At 39.3% G+C, this 23,788-nt stretch overlaps 1 protein-coding gene across 1 annotated transcript in view; it reads left to right on the top strand.

The window, feature by feature from the left end:
• LOC117304522 (intraflagellar transport protein 172 homolog) overlaps nt 1-21,357 on the top strand; it is a 36,968-nt gene extending 15,611 nt beyond the window's left edge. The window contains exons 18-38 of the mRNA XM_033789036.1: nt 347-467; nt 826-970; nt 1,546-1,635; nt 2,464-2,561; nt 3,531-3,666; nt 4,646-4,762; nt 5,357-5,499; nt 6,517-6,675; nt 7,735-7,915; nt 8,637-8,746; nt 9,282-9,417; nt 10,737-10,835; nt 11,774-11,947; nt 12,794-12,997; nt 13,919-14,029; nt 15,067-15,186; nt 16,137-16,292; nt 17,820-17,918; nt 19,156-19,309; nt 20,044-20,135; nt 21,062-21,357. Coding sequence (XP_033644927.1) covers nt 347-467; nt 826-970; nt 1,546-1,635; nt 2,464-2,561; nt 3,531-3,666; nt 4,646-4,762; nt 5,357-5,499; nt 6,517-6,675; nt 7,735-7,915; nt 8,637-8,746; nt 9,282-9,417; nt 10,737-10,835; nt 11,774-11,947; nt 12,794-12,997; nt 13,919-14,029; nt 15,067-15,186; nt 16,137-16,292; nt 17,820-17,918; nt 19,156-19,309; nt 20,044-20,135; nt 21,062-21,151 — 2,735 coding nt within the window. The 3' untranslated portion in view covers nt 21,152-21,357. The remainder of the gene's footprint in view (nt 1-346; nt 468-825; nt 971-1,545; nt 1,636-2,463; nt 2,562-3,530; nt 3,667-4,645; nt 4,763-5,356; nt 5,500-6,516; nt 6,676-7,734; nt 7,916-8,636; nt 8,747-9,281; nt 9,418-10,736; nt 10,836-11,773; nt 11,948-12,793; nt 12,998-13,918; nt 14,030-15,066; nt 15,187-16,136; nt 16,293-17,819; nt 17,919-19,155; nt 19,310-20,043; nt 20,136-21,061) is intronic.
• Nucleotides 21,358-23,788: the final 2,431 nt, after the last annotated feature.

The raw sequence follows: 23,788 nt of genomic DNA, 5'->3' as shown, positions 1-23,788 counted from the left end.
AAAAACAGTTCACAGATTTACAAATAATTTACAGGGTTTACAGAAGGTAATGGTGAAAGACTTCTCTTGAAATATTAGTCCATGAAATGCTTTACTTTTTGAGAAAACGGTAAAACAATATAAATTCTCGTTAGCGAGAATTACGGATTTATTTTAAACACATGTCATGACACGGCGAAACGCGCGGAAACAAGAGTGGGTTTTCCCTAAATTTTAACAGGTTTGTTGTTTTATATATAAGTTGTGATACACGAAGTGTGGGACTTGGACAATACTGTTTACCGAAAGTGTATAACATGTATAATGGCTTTAAACAAAAATTCAACAAAAATCTTGTTGTTTTCAGCGGTGGAGCTTGCACGTCTGTCTTACCCGAGTGAAGTTGTGCGTCTTGAGGAGGAATGGGGTGATTATTTGGTTTCTCAGAAGCAGATGGATGCGGCCATTAATCACTACATAGAGGCTGGGTGAGTTCAGAAATATCGATTAATTGATATGAGTCGTCTTGTATTCATTGCACAGGGAAAACAAAGTTGTTGTTAATAATAAAAATATAAAGATATGGATGCTGCCATCAACAAAAGCATTGAAGCTGAGCGATGTATGCGGAAATATTGATTGATTGATATGATTGAGTAATGGATTCATAAATAGCGAGGATAACAGGTACATCGTAAAAAGTGTGGCGTCACAATACAAATCAATGTTATCGACAACTCATCATCTTTGTGCTTTGTGAACTCGACCCCATTGCTAAGTGTTGCGTTTGGAATCAATGTTATTTATGTGATTATCGTATTTGACCACCTTCTTATTCAACCACAGTTGCTCGCAGAAGGCCATTGAGTCGGCCATTAGTTCCCACCAATGGCACAAGGCAATACAGATCATTGAAATTCAAGAGCCGTCTACCGGTGAGAAATACTACCCTAAGATTGCTAAGCATTATGCAACCGTCCGTAACTTTGAGGTAAGTTGTCTGTCTGTATAGACTCTTTACATGTACACTGATGTCACACGCGGCTAAAGTTGTAGTAGACTAACTTTCTTTACTCCATTTAAATCGCCCAGGTGGCTCTCAAGCATTCCTTTGTTACGCATTGCCAATTCAATTTTCAGACCCCGCTTTAGAAAAGTTTGGCTTATACAGCCAGCACCGGAATGTATGTTTGTTGAGAGCCTGTACTTTTTTTAAAGGAAAATTCATCATTTTCGTGTTTCCTTAGGACTCTTGTTGCAGGCATATGCTGGTTAGCTGTAGTATACAGCTAATAGGTCAAACGCAGAAACAAGCTTGCTGAATTGACAAAGACAGCACAGCATTATATATTCTCTTAGCCACAAGTATTGCCTTGTTATCCAAAGATGCAAAGTGGCAATTTTTAAAAGATTTTTTTTCTCATTTTCATTTCATTGAGAGTAACGAACATGCTACTAAAAAGTCTAACCCTGGGAACGAAGTCTACCCAGGAGGAGTTAAGAAAGGGTACCTTAATAGCTACCTGTGATGTTGTGAATAATTCCCTTGTTGATTTGAATGTTCAGATGGCGGAGCGGTACTATGTCCAAGCTGGGATGACCAAGGAAGCCATAGACATGTACACTGCTGCTGGCAAGTGGGAAGCTGCACATAAGGTAAACGATTACATGCAACTAACAACAAACGAAAAGATTTAGTTTAAAGCCATTGGACCCTTTCGGTTCAGAAAAAAAAAAAAAAAAGTTCACAGATTTACACATAACTTACAGGGTTTACAGAAGGCAATGGTGAAAGACTTCTCTTGAAAAATTATTCCATGAAATGCTTTACTTTTTGAGAAAACAGCAAAACAATGTAAATTCTCGTTAACGAGAATTACGGATTTATTTTAAACACATGTCATGACACGGCGAAACGCGCGGCAACAAGCTGACAAGGGTGGGTTTTTCCGTTGTTTTCTTCCGACTCCGATGACCGATTGAGCCTAAATTTTCATAGCTTTGTTATTTGATATAGAAGTTGTGATACACGAAGTGTGGTTCTTGGACAACACTGTTTACCGAAAGGGTCCAATGGCTTTAAAGGTACTGGACCGTTTGGTCCAAAACATATAACTACAAAAACCTACTTGGTAACAAGCAATAGAGAACTGTTGATAGTATAAAACATTGTGAGAAAAAGATCCCTCTGAAGTAATGTAGTTTTAAGTCAAAAATTACATTTTGAGAAAAGTAAGTACAGAGATAAGCTGTTTTGCTATAAAAAAAGGTTTAAAAGTGTGAAAGAGATTGAGCTTATATTCACATCCATACATAGTTTGCCTTTGGAACTTTAAAATTGTATAAAAACGACCTCAATTTACCCAGAAATGATCTTTTAGAAAGCATTTTTTTTTATTGAGTTAGGCTGTTTTGCCATTTAAGGGCTGACATGACCCCTCAATTGTATATTTGATGCATTCAATGTTGTTTTGTTGTGAACAGCTTGCAGTGACCTGTATGAAGGGGGAGGACGTAGCAGTGCTGTATGTCACCCAGGCCCAGCAGCTCGAGAGTCAGGGTAAATTCAGAGAGGCCGAAAGGTAAGACCACAGACTACCCTAAAACTCCTTTATCAACAAATGTGCCATGCTGTAGGGGTGTCATGGCCAAGCGGTTTAAAGCATCAAATTCAAGTTTTAGAGGTTTAGTCATGGGGGTGTAGGTTCGGGTTCGAGTATCCCCGTCCTAACTTAGGATGGGTTCAATGCGTCCTACGCCTTTGGATACGGAATTCAAATTTTCCTAAGTCCTAAAATAAATCCTAAGTTGGGAAGAGTTTGGTGAAATCGACGGCTGCAAGGGTAAAGGTTGATACTGTATTTGAAAATACTTTGGAGCGCTACAGCAGCCCGGGGCTGGATACTATACTCCCCAGGGAGCTGAGAATGATTACAAGACTGTTATTGGCTCAACAACCAGGGCACTAATGAAACGCTCATTGAGACATTATTGTAAAGTGTGCTATATATAAAAATAAATTGCTGTACACCCGGGAGCTGATCAAGAGAGGTTAATGGAATGTTCATGGCCCAATGACCAAGGCACTATAAGGTGCATTGATAAATTATTGTAAAATGCGCTGTATAACATGTATAAGAACCAGTTATTAATATTATATTGTGGGAGAATCTCCTGCCACACGGCTCATACACCACCATTTACTCAAAATGAAACCGAGTAGTTGACTGAGTTCTGGAAAAAATGACTAGTGGGTCTGGGTTCCTAGTTATTCTAAACCCTAAACCTCCCAAATGTTTCAATTCAGGCGACTATGTGCGTCACCTGCACTCCCTAACTCAAGCTGTGCTTACTTAGTTGTTGTCCCCAATTTCCTGCATTTTTGTGGATATCACTGTGTAAACATTGTTATTTATATTATATTGATTGCGGAATGGGAAATACATGTTGTACTGAACTGAGTTCAGCGAATAACTATGTGTACATCTTAGACTCTATTCAAGTGTTTCCACCTTGCTAAGTTGTTGTCTGACCAATTGCTGTCATTGCAGATTGTACCTGACTGTGGACGAACCAGACCTAGCTATCACCATGTACAAGAAACAGCGTCAGTTTGATCACATGATCCGTCTGGTCAAACAGTATCATCCAGACTTACTGCAGGATACACATCTACATCTGGCTAAGGTAAGAGGCCATCTTCAGGACTTTGAAATACTTGTATTTCACTCAAATATGATAGTTATAGTGAAGTGTTAAAGACTCATAAAACAAGGTAAAGATTTTTTAATCATATTTTAATATATAAGTAAATAAATAAATTGATAAGTTTTCAATCTTAAAGGCAGTGGACACTATTGGTAATTATCAAAGACTAGCCTTCACAGTTGGTGTATCTCAACTTATGCATAAAATAACTAATCTGTGAATGTTTGAGCTCAATCGGTCATCAAAGTTGCGAGATAATAATGAAAGAAAAAAACACCCTTGTCACACGAAGTTGTGTGCGTTAAGATGGTTGATTTCGAGACCTCAAGTTCTAAACTTGAGGTCTTGAAATCAAATTCGTGGAAAATTACTTCTTTCTCGAAAACTATGGCACTTCAGAGGGAGCCGTTTCTCACATTGTTTTATACTATCAACCTTTCTCCATTACTCGTTACTAAGTAAGTTTTTATGCTAATAATTATTTTGAGTAATTACCAATAGTGTCCACTGCCTTTAAAGCTCACATCTATAAAGGTCAAACCAGCTAGTACCAATCCACTAGTTAAATACTTTAGGATAACTTCAAGAAAGTAGAGAAATAAGCATTTTTAGATCAGAGTCATCTCAAGGTATGAAGGCAGCAATAGTCTGTCATTTGTTGGTCAAATAAGGTTTCTCATCTTCTTGAGCCCTCAATATTTTGTTGGAAAATTGAAGCAACCACCAATTAGTAAAAGAAACAGTCCATGTTGTGTCTGAACCTGTAGTTTTGTAGTTCAGGTGATGCATCATGTGATGAACATCTGGGGAGGATTAGGGTTTAGAATAACTGGGAACCACTAGTCATTGTTTCAGGCATTTTTACAGATATCCAAACCTACCCCTGGATATTAAGTGGCCTGGTTGTTTTGCGTAATCCTGATTAGCCATTGACCATGTTGATATGAATATATTGCAGGAATTGGAAGGAGACCAGGCGTTCCGCCAAGCCGAACATCACTACATTGAGGCAAGAGATTGGAAAGCCGCTATTAATATGTACCGAACTCAGGATCTCTGGGACGAGGCATACAGGGTGAGTACTCACTCTATGAATTGAATACTTCAAGTAACAAACTCAATGAATACACTTAAAGTCATTAAACACTTTCGGTACAGAGAAGAAGAAAACAAGTTTTATTATGCATTATACATTTATGTGATTAAAACAACGGGAACAGCTCAAACATCTTAAGGTATACTTTGCCTTTAGAGCCATTGGACCCTTTCGGTACAGAAAAAAACAAAAGTTCACAGATTTACAAATAACTTACAGGGTTTACAGAAGGTAATGGTGAAAGACTTCTCTTGAAATATTATTCCATGAAAGGCTTTACTTTTTGAGAAAACATTTAAACAATATCAATTCTCGATAGCGAGAATTACAGATTTATTTTAAACACATGTCATGACACAGCAAAACGTGCGGAAACAAGAGTGGGTTTTCCCTTTATTTTCTCCCGACTCCGATGACCGATTGAGCCTAAATTTTCACAGGTTTGTTATTTTATATATAAGTTGTGATACACGAAGTGTGGGACTTGGACAAAACTGTTTACCGAAAGTGTATAATGGCTTTAAGTCTCGTTTTTGAGCTGATGTTAAACTTGTTTGATTTTGACTGTTCCAGGTTGCCAAGGCCCATGGTGTCGCCAACACTGCCAAGCAGGTAGCTTACCTATGGGCTAAGAGCCTGGGAGGAGACTCGGCCGTCAAACTACTCACTAAGTTTGGGTTGCTGGAGTCTGCCATCGATTACGCCACTGAGAACTGGTGAGTACATGAGCTCTGGATGTTAATGAAGATTTGTTGTATATATGAAAATGTAGCACCTTTTATAAGTAGGATTTGAAACTTTGCATGGTGGAAATACGATATGGAAAGGTTTGCGGTAACACCATGTAATGACTATCTCTAATGAGTTTTGGTGGTTCTGAAAAAAAACGTTGGTTTCAACTCAACGTTTCTCTAGAAGGCGATCAGAGCAATCAAAACATCGAGTTGAAACCAACGGTTCTTTTCAGAACCACCCTAACTCATTAGAGAGAGTCATTACATGTTGTTACCGCATCTTTCCATATCGCACCTTTTATGTTTGGTTTGCGGTAACACATCTACTTTCTGGGTATACAGATGAAGTTCTTTTGAGAACTTGTCTTGCTTTATATTCTACAACTGTGATGTAGATTTTTCATATTTCAGGAGACTTCTCTCTTGTAGCTGAGTATATTTTTTTTGAATTCGGGAGACTTCTCAGTTCTGAAAAGAATATAATCTATCATTTCTTTCAGCTTTAACATTTATCCATCTGCAAATAGTTCTATTTCTGACCGTTTTTTCTTCTTCTTGTAATCCCAATATTTAACCTTCTCTTGGTATCAAGTGAATTTCTGTCTCATGCATCTGTCACGTATTCTGTTAATATTCTGTTACAAGAAAGATTGGTTGACTTGTGCGTAAAGTGCTTGCCTCTCACCAAGGTGACCTCGATTTGATTCTCGGCCAGGGCCATATGCGAGTTGACTTGTGCGCTGGTTCTCTGCTGTGCCACGAGGGTTTTCCAGACCATCCGGTTTTCCTCCCTCAGGAAAAAAATCAAACACTTTCGATCTTGGCTTTGCTCCGTGGTCATAATGGGTTAATGTGGCTTGCAGCCACGTCCTTCGCAATTCAGCTCTTAGCTGAGAGTAAGGATGATTAGCCCCCAAATTATTGTTAATTATTATTAAAATCAAAGAAACTTTATATAAATAATCAATTCCCTTCAACCGTTTGTCTTTGTTTTTTCAGTGCATTTGACTTTGCGTTTGATCTGGCCCGAACGGCCATGAAGAACAAGATGCCAGATATCAGTTTGAAGCACGCTATGTTCCTTGAAGACGAAGGCAAATACCCAGAGGCTGAGGCTGAATTCATCAAAGCCAGCAAGCCCAAGGAGGCTGTCCTCATGTAAGTCATTGTGGGATTATTTATTACTATTTTTATGAGATATCGCCCAAGTCACAAGGCCGGACGGCCACTTTAAAGGCAGTGGACACTATTGGTAATTGTCAAAGACAAGCCTTCACAGTTGGTGTATCTCATGATATGCAATCGGTCATCGAACTTGCGAGATAATAATGAAAGAAAAAAACACCCTTGTCACAGGAAGTTGTGTGCGTTTGGATGGTTGATTTCGAGACCTCAAGTTTTAAATCTGAGGTCTCGAAATCAAATTCGTGGAAAATTACTTCTTTCTCGAAAACTATGGCACTTCAGAGGGTGCCGTTTCTCACAATGTTTTATACCATCAACCTCTCCCCATTACTCGTCACCAAGAAATGTTTTATGCTAATAATTATTTTGAGTAATTACCAATAGTGTCCACTGCCTTTAAGGGGAGGGCTACACTAAACTGGTTTGGGCTATCGACCCAAGTCAACTGTCACCAGGGACACATTGCCACCTACCTACTCCTGGGGCTGAAATGGGGGTTTTCCCCGGTGACAGTCCGTAAGGATGTAGGCACGGGTATCATTCATTACAGAAGCCTGGTTGGTAGAGCTGAATGCAATTCCTTCCCAACTTTTACGAAGCAATTGTGGTTAAGTGCCTCTCCTCAAGGACACAAGTGTCCTGACCGGGAATCGAACCCACACTCTGCTGCTGCTGACAACACTGGTATACCTTTGGTTCAATCTTCTATACAACAAAGCTAACAAGTGAACAATTCATTTCAAAATGTGGCGTGTTTTAATTTTTGAGATGTTGCTGAAAATCCCTAAGCCCTATTAGGAATACACAATCCGAAAAAAGCGTTTCTTTCACCATGATTCAATTTTTTTTTAGCCAAAAATTACTTTAAACTAAAGTATTTGAAAAAACAGAATCATGCAAAAGCAAAACTCTGACGTTCATTTGGTCCCGGAAGTTCCACCACTTGCACGTCTATTGGAACTTTGGAATGTTGGCAGCTAGAGAAATACAAAATGAATATAATATTAACCACTGACTGTCTTTGATCTGTAGGTACGTACACAACCAGGATTGGGACTCTGCGCAGCGTATAGCTGAAGAATACGATCCTGACAGTGTAACAGACGTCCTGATTGGTCAGGCCAGGTACGCGTTTGACCAGAAAGAATATCAACGGTGTGAAGCGTTCCTGCTCAGGGCCCAGCGACCGGAACTTGCCATCAAATATTACAAAGTAAGTGGTTTAAATAATATTATGTTGCATTACTAGGTAAAAAATAAGAAATTGCAGATTAAAGATAACAAAAATAGCAACATTGTGATACAGTATTAAAGGAGTTCAGACATTCAGATGAAACTAAAAAAATAAAAAGTCTAGTGGTTAGACTAAAGGACTTGCAATTACAAGGTTGTGGGTTTGAATCTTACCAAGTTAAGCGTTGATTTCACAATGACTAGAATAAGTATTGTCGTCTAGTTACTGAATCACAATTTCTTGATTTGTTCTATATATAATCGTACACATTAAACCAATGTTGCCAGCTTGGTGTTTATATCCCCTTGCTGGAGTTTGCCGAGTTACCTTGACGAGAAGATCATCAAACTAACAAATAAACAAGTAAACAATAATAATGACAGTAGCGGCAGTACAGTTAATTACGATCCTATAAGCTAAAGTAGTGTAGTAGTCCAAGTCTATTTTCTATACCATCTGCCCTGGTAATAGTTAAAAGCAGGACAGTTCTTTTCAGAAATGAGAAGTCTCCTGAATCCCTGAACATTACTCCGCGGTAGGAGAATAAAACAAGACAGTTCTCTAAGTACAAACTCTACCTGGCAAGTAGATACACACATGGTGTTACCGCAAACCAAATATACATTGATACCTCACCATGCGATGCCTCAAATCATATATAATAATAATGACACCCTGATTTTTGTTTCATCTTGTACAGCAATCTAACATGTGGCAGGATGCATTGAGGGTATGCAAGGAGTATGTACCACACAAACTGCAACAGCTACAAGATGAATACGACAGGGAGGTTCTTAACAAGGGATCCAGGTATCTACACCTTCTTTCATCTGTATTAAAAGGTCGCATCCTCTAAAGGGGACCCCCTGGCTGCTGCTTCCCAGGTTGTATCCCTGGCCATACCTGCACTCTACCAACTATGAGCTGTCTAGCCCTGTGTTGGTGGTCTCCCTATTTTGTCAACATCTTCATTCGGGAGTGCCAGTGATCAAAAGCCATAATATTAACCATTAATCAGATGGGGCGTAAAGCCGTTGGCCCCGTGTGTTGTGTAACGCAAGTAAAAGAACCCAGTGCACTTATCGAAAAGATGAGGGGTTCACCCCGGTGTTCCTGGTTTGATTGGCTGCGTATTGCACCACAGCACCTTGTAAACCATGACATGGTGCTATGTAAAAGGAGTAGGTCTCATAACTCAAAAACAAAGTCCCACATACCTTGCAGGAAAAAAGCAGGAAAATGCTGTATGTACAGCGCCTTGAGCATCACTGAGTGACGGATATGCGCGCTAATTTAGAAGCCACAACTATTATTAATTTTTGCTCTCTGTGTGTCTCATGTACAGTGGTGCAGATGCCCTAGTCGGTCAGGCCAAGGAGTGGGAGGCATCCGGGGAGTACAGCCGTGCCGTGGATTGCTACCTCAAGGTCACTACACAACAAACCAATGATGATAAGGTCCTGGTAGCCTGCTGGACAAAGGTAAAAACTGATAGGTTAAGGCTGGTAGGCAGATAGTTAAGGCTGGTTGACCATTAGTTAAGGCCGGTTGACCACGGGGAGTACAGCCGAGCCGTGGATTGCTACCTCAAGGTCACTACACAACAAACCAATGATGATAAGGTCCTGGTAGCCTGCTGGACAAAGGTAAAAACTGATAGGTTAAGGCTGGTAGGCAGATAGTTAAGGCTGGTTGACCATTAGTTAAGGCCGGTTGACCACGGGGAGTACAGCCGAGCCGTGGATTGCTACCTCAAGGTCACTACACAACAAACCAATGATGATAAGGTCCTGGTAGCCTGCTGGACAAAGGTAAAAACTGATAGGTTAAGGCTGGTAGGCAGATAGTTAAGGCTGGTTGACCATTAGTTAAGGCCGGTTGACCACGGGGAGTACAGCCGTGCCGTGGATTGCTACCTCAAGGTCACTACACAACAAACCAATGATGATAAGGTCCTGGTAGCCTGCTGGACAAAGGTAAAAACTGATAGGTTAAGGCTGGTAGGCAGATAGTTAAGGCTGGTTGACCATTAGTTAAGGCCGGTTGACCACGGGGAGTACAGCCGAGCCGTGGATTGCTACCTCAAGGTCACTACACAACAAACCAATGATGATAAGGTCCTGGTAGCCTGCTGGACAAAGGTAAACACTGATTAACCGATAGGTTAAACCTGAGTAGGATTTGGTTAAGGCTGGTTGGCCAATAGTTAAGGCTGGTTGACCGGTAGTTATGGCTGGTTGAAAGTTAAGGCTGGTTGACCGATAGTTATGGCTGGTTGATAGTTAAGGCTGGTTGACCGATAGTTATGGCTGGTTGATATTGATAGTTATCGCTGGTTGACCGATAGTTAAGGCTGGTTGGCAGACAGTTAGGGCTGGTTGGATGATTGTTAAGACTGGTTGACCGATACTTAAGGCTGGTTGGGCAATATTTGAGACTGGTTAAACAGCTTAAAGCTGGGTGATTGATAGTTAAAACTGTTGACCAGCTTAAGGCTGGTTGACCAATACTATGAGACTGTTGACCAGCAAAGACTGGTTACTAATAGTTAAGACTGGTTGAACAACTTAAGGTTGGTTGACCAGTTTATTAAGGCTGGTTGGGCGATAGTTAGGACTGTTGACCAGCAAGGTTGAGTAACAGTTAGGACTGGTTGACCGATGGTTTAAACTGTTGAGGTTCTTGTTGCTGATTGGAATTGTTTTCTGCTTACTGACTTTGTTTATATATTTATTATAATCACCATATTATTCAAAAGAACCGTTGATGATTTGTAAAATCTTTGATCTTTGAACTTCAGGCCGCAGATTTATCACAGAAATTCTTGGATACGTCCAAAGCCCTGAGCGTTGTACGTATTGTAGGACCACGACTCGCAGACAACCAAAAGTACAAGGAGGTAAGTTCAAGTAAAATGGCCACTCTTATTAGTGTTCTTGGTTCTTTTATATGCACTACCAATCCTAGTATTCTTGACCTACGGCTATTAAGAACAGCTCTTAACATCCACTGGAGTCAACATATGACCAACAAAGTCCTATATGGGAACCTACCCAAGCTCTCAACAAAAATCAGACTGAGAAGGATGCGATTTGCTGGCCACAGGAGCAAAGACGAACCAGTGTCCAATATTTTTCTGTGGATCCCTAAGCATGGGAGGAGGAAACCTGGTAGACTGGCACTAACTTACACTTACATTCTTGAAATGGACATGGGTCTGGAATCGGCACGTTTCAAGTCGGCAATTGCGGACATAAAGGCATGGGGAACCATCGTGATTCGAGGACATCACTCGACTTAAGCAAGCAAGTAAGCAAGCAAGCACGGCTTAATAACCCATCCGAAAGACAAAGCAATTCTGGGAAAGAAGCTTTCTCAAAGACGCAAGTGCCACAAACAGAACTGAACCCACACTCTAATGATCAAAAACGCCAGAGTCCAGTGCTCTTAACCACTCGAGCCACAAAAATATCCTTTGGCAATCTGTATGTTGATTTCTTTACCTTGCTTGACACAATATGTTTAAAAGAACCGTTGATGATTTGTAAAGTCAACGCTCAGCATCCGACACTACTCGCCTCATGGAACCTAACTCAATCAAGCTTCTTAAGTCGGCTTCAAGTCGCACATTCTCACATTTTGCTCCACACACCTGGAATGCACTCTCCACCTCAATCAGGAAATCCGACTCTCCTAGAAAATTTAAGAAGTGTATCAAACATTCTCTGTATCCGATCTAATGCGCTGCGTTCTTGACGTAGTGGCGCTATATAAATGCCCTATATGTATGTATGTATGTAATGTGTAATCTCCTTATCTCAAATACTTATACCACAGGCAGCAGAGATGTACCTGACTGTGGACATGATCAAGGAGGCCATCGACATCTTGATGGAAGGCGGGGAGTGGAGCAAGGCCAAGAAGGTAGCCAAGGAGTTAGAACCCCGTTATGAGAGCTACGTGGACACCAAGTACAAAGAGCATCTCAAGAACGAAGGCCAGGCGGAGTCGGTAAGTCTTTCTAAGACAGTTTTTCCTCCCCTTTTTGGAAGAGGCGTGATATCCTAAAATGCCTTAAATCGGATTTTCACTTTTGTTCTCAGGGAAATCAGGTTTTTGGATTTCATTTTGTAAGTATAACTTCCGGTCAGCATAATTTTATAATAGATGTTAAATCTGCATCGGGGATAAAGAATATTAATTTTGGTTTTTACCCATATACCATGTATACCGGTGTGTGTTAGCACTGTATACTCAGTACTTTCCCCGAGTCCTGTGAAAAAAATATCACAGGCATGTTACTCGGGTGGGATTCGAACCCACGACCCTTGCAATTCTAGAGCAGTGTCTTACCAACTAGACTACCGAGGTTGCCCGGTAGCTAGAGGCAGCCTAGTTTTGTTGTGCTTAGCTTGTGCCTTGGCAGCTTTATGAAATTGGACCCTGGTAGATTTGAGGGGCATACAGTTGCAGTATCGGGTAATAAAGAATGTCAATAAAAACTAGATTAATGTTGGTCAATGAAGACCGGATAACCAGAAAATCTTCACTGGAGCTTTACCCTTAAGGCCGAGTCACACTGCAGTAATAACGATAACGATCACGTTGCAAAGAGAACGCATTCTATTGGTTAAATTACTCCACGCAGAACACGCTCACGCTCATTCAACCAATAGAATGTGTTCTCTTTGCGTCGTTATCGTTATCGTTATCGTTATCGCTGCAGTGGGACCGGGCCTTAATGGTCTATAGTAACAGTAAATGGCTGCACCAAAGGTGCTGCTACTACAAGCTGACTAAAACAACAAGTTCTTCTTCATCAAATCAGACCCTGATACCTATTCCTTTCCGTTTCAGTTGATCGGTGTTGATGTGATCGCCGCTCTGGACATGTACGCCGGCCGCGGTGAGTGGGACAAGTGTATCGAGACGGCAGAGAAACAAGGCTTCAAAGTGTTGCACAAGTATGTCGCTCTGTACGCTACTCACCTCATCAAGGAGAACCGTATCCAGAAGGCGCTAGATCTGTATGTGCAGCATGGGGCACCAGCTAACCCACAGGTACCGGGCCAAAACGTTTGTTTTCAATATTTTGCTCCCTCTCTTCCTACCTTTGATTTTGTGTTGTGTTTCCAACCTCTTGTGGTTAAAGGCACTGGACACTATTGGTAATTACTCAAAGTAATTGTTAGCATAAAAACTTACTTGGTAACAAGCAACGGAGAGCTGTTGATAGTATAAAACATTGTGAGAAATGGCTCCCTCTGAAGTAACGTAGTTCTCGAGAAATAAGTAATTTTCCACGAATTTGATTTCGAGGCCTCAGAATTAGATTTTGAGGTCCCGAAATCAAGCATCAGAAATGACACAACTTCGTGTGACAAGGGTGTTTTTTTCTTTCATTAGTGTCTCGCTACTTCGATGACCAATTGAGTTCAAATTTTCACAGGTTGTTTTGTGCATATGTTGAGGTACACCAAGTGAGAAGACTGGTCTTTGACAATTACCAAAAGTGTCTAGTGTCTTTAAGCAAGCTCCCTTCCTTTACCCCCCCCCCCCACTCCTCCCTGTAACCCTCCTCTTTTTTCAAGCCCTGCCTTTTCTGTGCTTTCAGCAGTTAAACTGATAAAAACAGATCATTCAGTTACACTTATACACATTTATTCTTGTGAAAGTAAGCTGCAGCAGGGTTTGGAACCTCTATAAACATGTTTAATGTTTCTTTCATTATTATGTGTTGGCAGTTGAAAAACCAATGGGTTGTTCAAAGTTTTGGCGGCCGTCTTGAAAAAAAGAAAACAAAAAAAGAAGCTCCTCCCGCCTCCCCTTTTTTCAGGAACCCAATTCTAAACATGTTATGTTTTTTTACTCGGCCTTACATATGCTATCGGTACATGAGATTTGTGAAAAGGAAATGTACATCGTGGAATTGAAACTGATATTTGTATTGATGTGAAAGTTGTTTTTCGTTGACTGTTTCAGAACTACAATATCTACAAGCGTATCGTTGTGGAGATGTTAGCTAACCCAGACATGAACCAGGCTAGTGCTTATCGTAACTGGGCAGACCTCAGGGATGTGCTCCTCAATCTAGTAAGTCTAGGGTCTTAAGACAGAATTTCAACAAATAGTTTGTCACAGTTTTGTCCTCATTTAAATACACTGGACGCCTTTGGTAATTGTCAAAGACAAGTCTTCTCACTTGGTGTATCTCAACATATGCATAAAATAACAAAGCTGGGAAAATTTGAGCTTGATTGGTCGTCCAAGTTGCGAGATAATAATGAAAGAAAGAACACCCTTGTCACACGAAGTTGTGTGCGTTTAGATGGTTGATTTTGAGACCTCAAATTCTAGATCTGAGGTCTTGAAATCAAATTCGCGGAAAATTACTTCTTTCTCGAAAACTATGTCACTTCAGAGGGAGCCGTTTCTCACAATGTTTTATACTATCAACCTCTCCCCATTACTCGTCACCAAGTAAGGTTTTATGCTAATAATTATTTGAGTAATTACCAATAGTGTCAACTGCCTTTAAAGGTACTATCAGGGTTGAGTATATACTCAAAATCTTAAAAACTTACTTTAGTGAGAAGCATTGCAACTGTCGTAGTATAAACTAATTTGAGAAAGGACTCCCTTCGAAGTATTTGTAGTTCAGAAAATTGTTCACTGCAAAACATTTGAATCTGAGAAACGGTTCATACTTGAATTATTTCACAGATTTCTGAGGGGTTGGAATTCGTCTTGGTATGCTACGTCCAGAGATACGGTTGGTACACGCTGTCAGGCTGTGTGGGATACGTGCTTCTCGTAAATTTCTCAAAAGAAAGAACCACAAATAATAATAATAATAATTGTGGCTTCTTATATAGCGCACATGTCCGTCACTCAGTGATGCTCCTGGCGCTGTAACTAACAGTATTTCTAAATCTGAGTTCTCAAAATCAAATAACTTCTTTCTCGAAAACTACATCACTTCAGAGGGAGCCGTTTCTCACAATATTTTATACTACCAACCTCTCCCCATTACTCGTTACCAAGTAAGGTTTTATGATGATAATTATTCTGAGTAATTATTAATATAGTCCACTGCCTTTAATTAATCCCTCTCTTGCTTTTCATAACAGTGTGAAGATCTGACCAAGTCCTCCGATTCTAACAGTGCTCAACATACAGAGTTTGAGTCAATGTTAACCATTTGTCACTATTGTGCTACACGCAGTACGTGCATGGGCACGCAGAACCTGGTAAGAAACTGGGAAGTAATCCAAGAAATAGGCCATCACTTTTTGTTTGAAGTTTGCTGAAAATGCCAACAATTGTTTAAGAACATGGATTTAGAATTGGGTGGCTATCGGACTAAGTTGTTGATTTGTGACAATTTGTGATGCAATCAAAATAAATGAGTCGATTGTTGGAAATATTAGTAGAGAGAAACAAGCCAAAACGGGCCAACATTGGTGAAAGTTTCAACAGTATTGTTTGTAAATTTAAATGGCAAAATATATTTTATTTTATATTGACAACCTTCTTCCTGATATGTAGCATATAATAAGGGGTTAAAGTAAACTTTGAAATAAAATTTGCCAATGTATTTTTAATACACAACTCGACTTTAAACCCATTTTTTTAACTTTTATTCTCTCTTTTATTTGTTGGTGTTTCTACTTTCACAAATTTTGAACCATAGATGGTATCAACTTTGGGGTCTTAAATTTATGTTTTTTTCAAATGTATACACAAAATGAAAATTGTCCTGGATTGACTAATGACAAATTTTACTTGATTGCATCACATTTATGCATCATCAAGCTAATCCGCATCCCCAGTACTTAAGCAGCATGCAGCATCAGAGTCCAGCTTTCTCCAGAAGACAATCAGAGCATACTTTTCGAAACGTCAAATTGAAACCAACGGTTCTTTTCATAACCACCCCAAATCATTTAGAGACAGTCATTAGGGCCTTGTCACACAAGGCAACTTGGAGGCAACCAACTGCATGAGCATACTACAGGACCACTTTGGTAACAAACGGGTCATTGTTTCAAACATTGTCTTACGATCCACAAGAAAACTAGGTGAACATTCAAATGTGATTGCTTTTTCTTCTTGGAGATTGCCTGGAACTGGTTGCCCGTACATGGCGTTACCGCAAACCTTTTTATACATTATTTGTTTTGTTTTTCCCGCTTCACAGGAGGGTCTTGCTGCTAAGTTGTCCATCTCTCTTCTGCGTCACACCGACATCGTACCTGCTGACAAGGCATTCTTTGAGGCTGGGATGCACGCTCGCTCTCAGGGAATGCTCAACATGGCCTTCGTGTTCCTCAACAGATTCCTGGATCTCACAGAGGTAAACTTGCTTTTTTTTTAGCCACAATCAATCAATCAATCAATCAATCAATCAGTCAATCAATCAATCAATCAATAATCAATCAATCACTCAATCAATCAACCGCAGAGACGGCAAGGGTCCGTTGCGCCGATCTCCTGTGTCCACGTCCTACAGCCTCACGCCACATGTGGTCGATTTCGCTAAGCCGGCCAAGTTGTTGGGCCCGGGATGATCGTGGGCGGCCTTTAGGTCTCTTCCAGCCAGGAGTCGATGCTAGGCCTCCCCTGGAGTTGATGGCGATACTTAGAGCTTTAAACCACAAAATCCATCAAAATCCAACAGCAGAGGTTGCATCACACTAACATGTCCTGTCATGCTAATTTTTTGCTCTGCAAAAAAAAATAAACAAACAGACTTAATGCTTTTCTTGTTGTATAGTACATGGCCTGACTGGGTGTGTATGGTTGTTATTCTTTTATCCTTGTGCGTTGTTTATTTGTGCCATTTTTTGTTTCTCCCTTTTGTAATTTTTGATATTTGTGGTGCCTTTAAAACTTGTGCGAGCAATGTCATTTCTTTTTTTGACGATTAATACATTTTCTTATGTCTTATGTCTTTTGGTTCAGCCAACCATGATGAGATTCACTGCTTTTTTATCATTTTCAGTAAACCTATAAACCCCAACGGCCCCTTAATTCATCAAAATCAAACAGTAGAGCTTACATCATTCATGTTATCATGTGATAATTGGTTTTGAAGAAGTATGCTGTCTGGGTTTTTAAATAATTGTTTGTGTATTGTTTTTGCTGCATCAGTTTGCAGTTGGTACATTTTTTCTATTTTAGCCTGTATTGTATGTATTTTGATGTAATTGTTGTTTGTATTTGGATGTGTTTTTTATTGTTTGTATTTTGATGTGATTTTTATTGTTTATATTTTGATGACATTTGTAATTGAATTGTTATTGTAATCTGTGCATTCAAACAACCTTAGATGGAGTTCGTACACTGAACATGTCATAGTTTATCATCATTAATGATATTGTTGATTGATTGTATCTTAAGACTCTGTACTTTTTCCTCAATTTGGGTTTTTAAAATTGTCCTCTACACTATTTACTCTTTAACTCTTGAACTCTTTACCATTAATATCCAAACTACAGAATCTGTGCATATTTTCAAAAAAATTTGGCATTGCTATTGACTGACTCTATTTATTGTGTTGATCAACTTGTTTGTGTTAAAGATCTTGTAATGTAAGCTTTTCTTAAATTTTCCTTTTTTCCATCACCTCGGAATATGTTTGGCTATAAATAGATGGCGCTTTACAAATGTGTTATCATCATCAGTTAGTATTATTATTAGTAGTGGAGTATTTTATTTAATAACGCTTTCTCTTCAAACCCCACGTAACCTATTTCACATAATAATGAATGAAATACAAAAAAAAATGCTTGCACTTAAAAAAAAGAAAAAAAGTGTTTTATGTAGTTGCGCTTTTCTTTTAACCCCACAAAACCTATTTCACATGTTGTTTTGTTTTCAGGCCATAGAGGAGGGCAGTCTGGACATGTTGGACAACACAGACTTCCAGGAAACTGACATCCCATTTGAGGTTCCGCTTCCTGAACGTCAACACGTTCCGGTAAGGAAAATAAAACAACGAATCAAGACTTCTCAAAGTTTGCCAAATCCGTACCCTTCCCGTGAATATGCTAATTACGTTCACGCATGCGTACTGACACTGTTGGTTGTAAAACGCCATAGAGATGTGCACTAAGCAGACGCGCAAACGCATCTGTGTCACGCCACAATCATCCCCATATAAAAGGTGCGATGTTCCTTGATTTTGCCAACCAAAGTGTTAGTGCGCACGAGTGACATGCAACTTACACATTTCGTGGAAAGGGTCTATTTTAATTAAAACGGAGCAAAGATTGAGAATAAGTTAAAAACTCAATTAGCAGAGAGACTTGACCAAGTAGTCTTGTCTTGTGGACGATTTACAATCCTGTTTAGAATCCTGGCCTGGTCGGTCACAAAGCGTGTGTCCTTCTCCTTTACTGTACTCGCTTTGTACTATTAGATTGGCCATCACACCCTAGGTCCTGTGTGCTAGAATGGGTATTGCACATAAGCTCGACATGAGACTGGGATACAACTTTATAATAGACGATTCAAGTACCCCTACAAATTATTATATTTCTCTGATAAAAAGGTGATTTAAACACAAAACAATACTCAGAGAGAGCTCTAGGACATTTTCCTCTCAAAGTAAACAGTATTCGGAGCATGGAAAAAGCCATGCTCACTGTTCATAATTTGACCCCTGTATGTCTCCAATCCCTCATCATAGCACTTTGTTTTTCTTCACCTTCATCAGCTACATGTACCTGACGCCTTCGCTCTTCTTCAATTGCTCATTTCCAGCTTTCCCCGGGACCCCGCGCCATGACACGCTATGGCGATCGCGCCTTTTCAGTCACAGCTCCAACACTTTGGAACAAGCTACCCACCCACATTCAAGCAGCTCCTTCATTGGACACTTTTAATGTGGGTTGATGTGGCTGCTGGCAGCTGAATGCGCCCTTGCATACCTGCTTCTCGAACACGTTGTAGCCGCGTCCTTCGCAATTCAGCTCTTAGCTGCGAGTAAGGACGATTAGCCCCCCAAATTATTATTATTGTTATTAAATCTCAACTTAGAATCTGTTTTGTCAATCTGGTTATAGCGCTTAGAAACTTCCGTATTTAGCGCTGTATTTAATGTTGTAATTATTGTTATTATTGTTACATAATAGAGAGAAATACATACATGCTCTCTCTTGCTCATTACCAGAAGTTGAAAATGAAAGTTAAACTGATTTAATTTGTAATTTTAGGAGGATAAGAAAGAGGAAGTCAAGGAGTGGGTGTTGGCCGTTTCTATGGACCAGAAAGTAGAGCAGTCCTTGGACCACGACGAGAGAGATACTTACGTAGCTTCCCTCGTTGCTGCAAACACAAACATCAAATCATTGCCTTGTGTTATCACAGGTAAGACAGACGGACTTCTTAGGGATCCCATGAATAATAATATTTATAACAATTAAATAATATAGGATTTAAGGCATTGCATGGTGAGGTATCAATAAAAATTTGGTTTGCGGGAACACCATGTGTGTATCTACTTGCCAGGTTGAATTTTTTGCTTGGTGAACTGTCTTTCTTTGCTCTTCTACTGCAGAGTAGATTTATCGGATGTTTGGGAGACTTCTCAGTTCTGAAAAGAACTGTCCTGCTTTTTAAAGGCAGTGGACACCATTGGTAATTGTCAAAGACTAGCCTACACTTGTTGTATCTCAACATATGCATAAAATAACAAACCTGTTAAAAATTTGAGCTCAATCAGACATCGAAGTTGCGAGATACTAATGAAAGAAAAATAACCCTTGTCACCTCGAAGTTGTGTGCGTTTAAATGGTTAATTTCGAGACCTCAAGTTCTAAATCTGAGGTCTCGAAATCAAATTCGTGGAAAATTACTTCTTTCTCGAAAACAATGTCACTTCAGAGGGAGCCGTTTCTCACAATGTTTTATACCATCAACCTCTCCCCATTACTCGTCACCAAGAAAGGTTTTGTGCTAATAATTATTTTTAGTAATTACCAATAGTGTCCACTGCCTTTAACTACTATCCGGGCGGTAGGTATTATACCCTCCCTTTATTTGAAACAGAATGGTGAATATTTTAACAGCTTTAATTGGCCTTTGTTTTCACTTTACCGTAGGTTATCCTGTGCTGCGTAACAAACTGGAGTTCAAACAGTCGGGGAAAGCTGCCAACAAAGATGACTGGAATAAATTCCTCATGGCTACAAAGGTAATGTTAAGACCAATGCCTTAATACTAACTTAATAGAGCTGCTTAAAGGGAAGGTACAAGTTTGGTAGGTGTCAAAGACCAGTCTTCTCACTTTGTGAATCCCATCATAACCATAAAATAACAAGCCAGCGAAAAATTTGGGCTCAATTGGTCATTGAAGTTGCGAGGAAATGATGAAAGAAAAAACACCCTTGTTGAACGAATTTATGGGCTTTCAGATTAGAATAAAAGACTTCTAGCTAGGAGTCTTTTATTATTTTAGTGAGAAATTACCTCTTTCTCAAAAACTAAGTTACTTCAGAGGGAGTCATTTCCCACAATGTTTTATACTATCAACAGCTCTCTAATGCTCGTTACCAGGTCAGTTTTTAAGTTAATATTTGTTTTGAGTAACTACCAATGTGTACCTTCACTTTAAGCAGAAATTATTGCTTATGCTTAAAGACACTGGACACTATTGGTAATTGTCAAAGACCAGTTTTCTCACTTGGTGTATTTCAACATAAATTATGCCAAAATAACTTAAACATTGCGAGATAATGAAAGAAAAAACACCCTTGTCACACAAAGTTGTGTGCTTTCAGATGCTTGATTTCGGGACCTCAAAATCTAATTCTGAGGTTTTGAAATCAAATTCATGGAAAATAACTTCTTTCTTGAAAACTACTCTACTTCAGAGGGAGCCGGTTCTCACAATGTTTTATACTATCAACGTCTCTCCATTGCCCGTTACCAAGTAAGTTTTTATGCTAACAATTATTTTGAGTAATTACCAATAGTGTCCAGTGCCTTTAGACTTTGAGACACTGAAGTACCCAAATGAGGGCAAGGTAATTGTACCATTGTTAAGTTTTAATTATACCAGATCTCGAAAAACCAAAATGTTAATCGCCGTTTTTGTTGCTGTTTTTATTTCCTTAACAGATGTCCCACAGCCCAGACTGTCAAGACGTACTGAAGTTTGTTGGTCAATGGTGTGGTGCAGCACCCAATCCCAGCTACACATTCCAATGATCAAGTGGAAGTATGGACTGATCAAGTGTCACTATGGACTGGTCAGGAGGCAATGTGGACCGGTCAAGTGGCAGTTATTGACTTGTCAAGATTTTATAAAGTTGAGAGAATGCTGAGAAGAGGGATAGACTGTTTAAAGCCATTGGACCCTTTCGGTACAGAAAACAAAACAAAAGTTCACAGATTTACAAATAATTTACAGGGTTTACAGAAGGTAATGGTGAAAGACTTCTCTTGAAATGTTATTCCATGAAATGCTTTACTTTTTGAGAAAACATTAAAACAATATCAATTCTCAATAGCGAGAATTACGGATTACGAGAATTACACGACTTTGCGAAACGCGTGGATACAAGGGTGGGTTTTCCCGTTATTTTCTCTGATGACCGATTGAGCCTAAATTTTCACAGGTTTGTTATTTTATATATAAGTTGTGATACACGAAGTGTGGGCCTTGGACAATACTGTTTACCGAAAGGGTCCAATGGCTTTAATGGGATTATTAGGTTAAGTTGCACCCCTAAACAGGTCTAGAAAGTACAAAATTTCATGTGAATATCATGGACAAAATGACAGTCTTGAATGTGAGGATGACACAAAAATAGTCTGGTGTCATTGTGAGCATTGCATGCTAACAAAACCTTTATAGTCGGGGAAATAAAACATGGCCTACAACCCTAGTACATGTATATGTGTTTAATTATACATGTACATGTACTTCAATTTTCACTGGGTTGTTATTTCATGTGTATGTTGGGTCAAATAAAGTGAAGATTCTGCTCTTTGATAATAGATGGCTGCTTGCTGTACTTATAATAGAGGAGCAACCTTTTATACTAATTCATCCCACACAGGCTTTTCATGCGATAGAAACTTTTTTTTTTCTGGATCGACTGGGAACCAAAAGTGTGTGTGTGTGGTTTGTTGTAAAACTGTTATGGATGTAAACTTTGTGTATGAGTAAACTAGTGATAAACATGTGTGTACAAGTTTTGCTCTCTGCTGACCTCTTTTCATGGAGCTGCTTAAAGTCAGTGGACACTACTGGTCATTACTCAAAAAACATATTAGCATAAAACCGTACTTGGTAACAAGTAATGGGGAGAGGTTGATAGTATAACCCATTGTGAGAAGTGGCTCCCTCTGAAGTGATGTAGTTTTCGAGAAAGAAGTAATTTTCCACAAATTTGATTTTGAGACCTCAGATTTAGACTTTGAGGTCACGAAATCAAGTATCTGAAAGCAAACACAACTTCGTGTGACGAGGAAGTTGAGATACACCAAGTGAGAAGACTGGTCTTTGACAACAACAAATAGTCTCCACTGTCTTTAAGCACAAAAAAGTAGCTAAAGCACAACAAAATTATAGTACGCTTACCAGAATAAGGTTACCAGTCATTTAAGCTAAGCTAAATATTTTTAAGCATTATTTTCTTCAGCTGAAGCAGTTCTGTGAAAATGGACCAAGGTATTTATATAATTGAAATTTACATATGACGAATTGAATTTTAAATAACTGGATCCTTTGACAAATCTGATTTTAAGATTTTGATTTTAACTTTATTAGTGTAATTATTGTTTTTTGATTCTGATCCAATAATATTTAATGATACAATCAACAAAATACTGTTTTGACACTTTATTCAGGTATATAAATAAATAAATTTAAACAAATTAGATAATTAAATAGAAGTTAGTTGTATAATCATGCAATGTTTCCTTTGTATATTATATTTGACTCAGATCTGACGTCACACTTTGAAGCTCATGAATAATGCCAGATACCTGCCTGGCAGGATGCTGTCAGATGTACCCTTTGACCTCGCATTCATTTCACGCGGAGATTCACAGTCAATTCATAGCATGTACATGTACACATAATATTAATTTCACGCGGAGATTCACAGTCAATTCATAGCATGTACATGTACACATAATATTACAAGATGCACTATGTGCACAAGCTGAATACAGAGCGATCAAAAGTACATCACATCTGACTATGATCATAACAAAGATATATAAAACGTAAGTCATTGTACGTTCATCCAATGAAATCGTTGTTAATGAAGTCATTGTAAACAATGATATCGTTGGGCCTGTCTCTGTCCTTCCTCTATGGTAAGACCAGTGCCTGTCTTTATGCCTTGCAGAAAACAAGACAGGAGACCAGACCAGAAAGTTGGTGGTGGGCCATGACTTAACTTACACTTCCAGACTAGTGAATTACCCAGTGATCTGTCATTGAGTCCACGTCCGTGATCACCTTTTGACCTCGTATCTATAGATGATGTGACATCGCATGTTTACAAAAGAGCCACAGAGCCTGGACTTCCTGCAGGCAGGATTTGTACACAGCCTAATGGAAGAAATCATAAAATATTATATTTTATGGAGATTTCACGGTCTAATTCTTATCAACTTTTGATATGATGAAAGGGGCCATCTCAAAACTTGTCCAGCTCTTACTTTCATAATTCTTTGATTATGTGGAAATAATGACACAACATGTCGGCTTTCCCACAGGACCTGTGTAGTATTGTGCCTGCGAGTATGAAAGAATGTACACAAGGTCACACTTATTGTAAACAAAGTTCACATGGTCTATTCACATAGCCTTCATGGTTCTGGAGATTC

The sequence above is a fragment of the Asterias rubens genome, chromosome 21, assembly GCF_902459465.1.
Source record: "Asterias rubens chromosome 21, eAstRub1.3, whole genome shotgun sequence".
NCBI lineage: Eukaryota > Metazoa > Echinodermata > Asteroidea > Forcipulatida > Asteriidae > Asterias > Asterias rubens.
The sequence above is the reverse complement of the archived record's forward strand: the minus strand, read 5'-3'. Positions and strand labels throughout refer to the sequence as shown.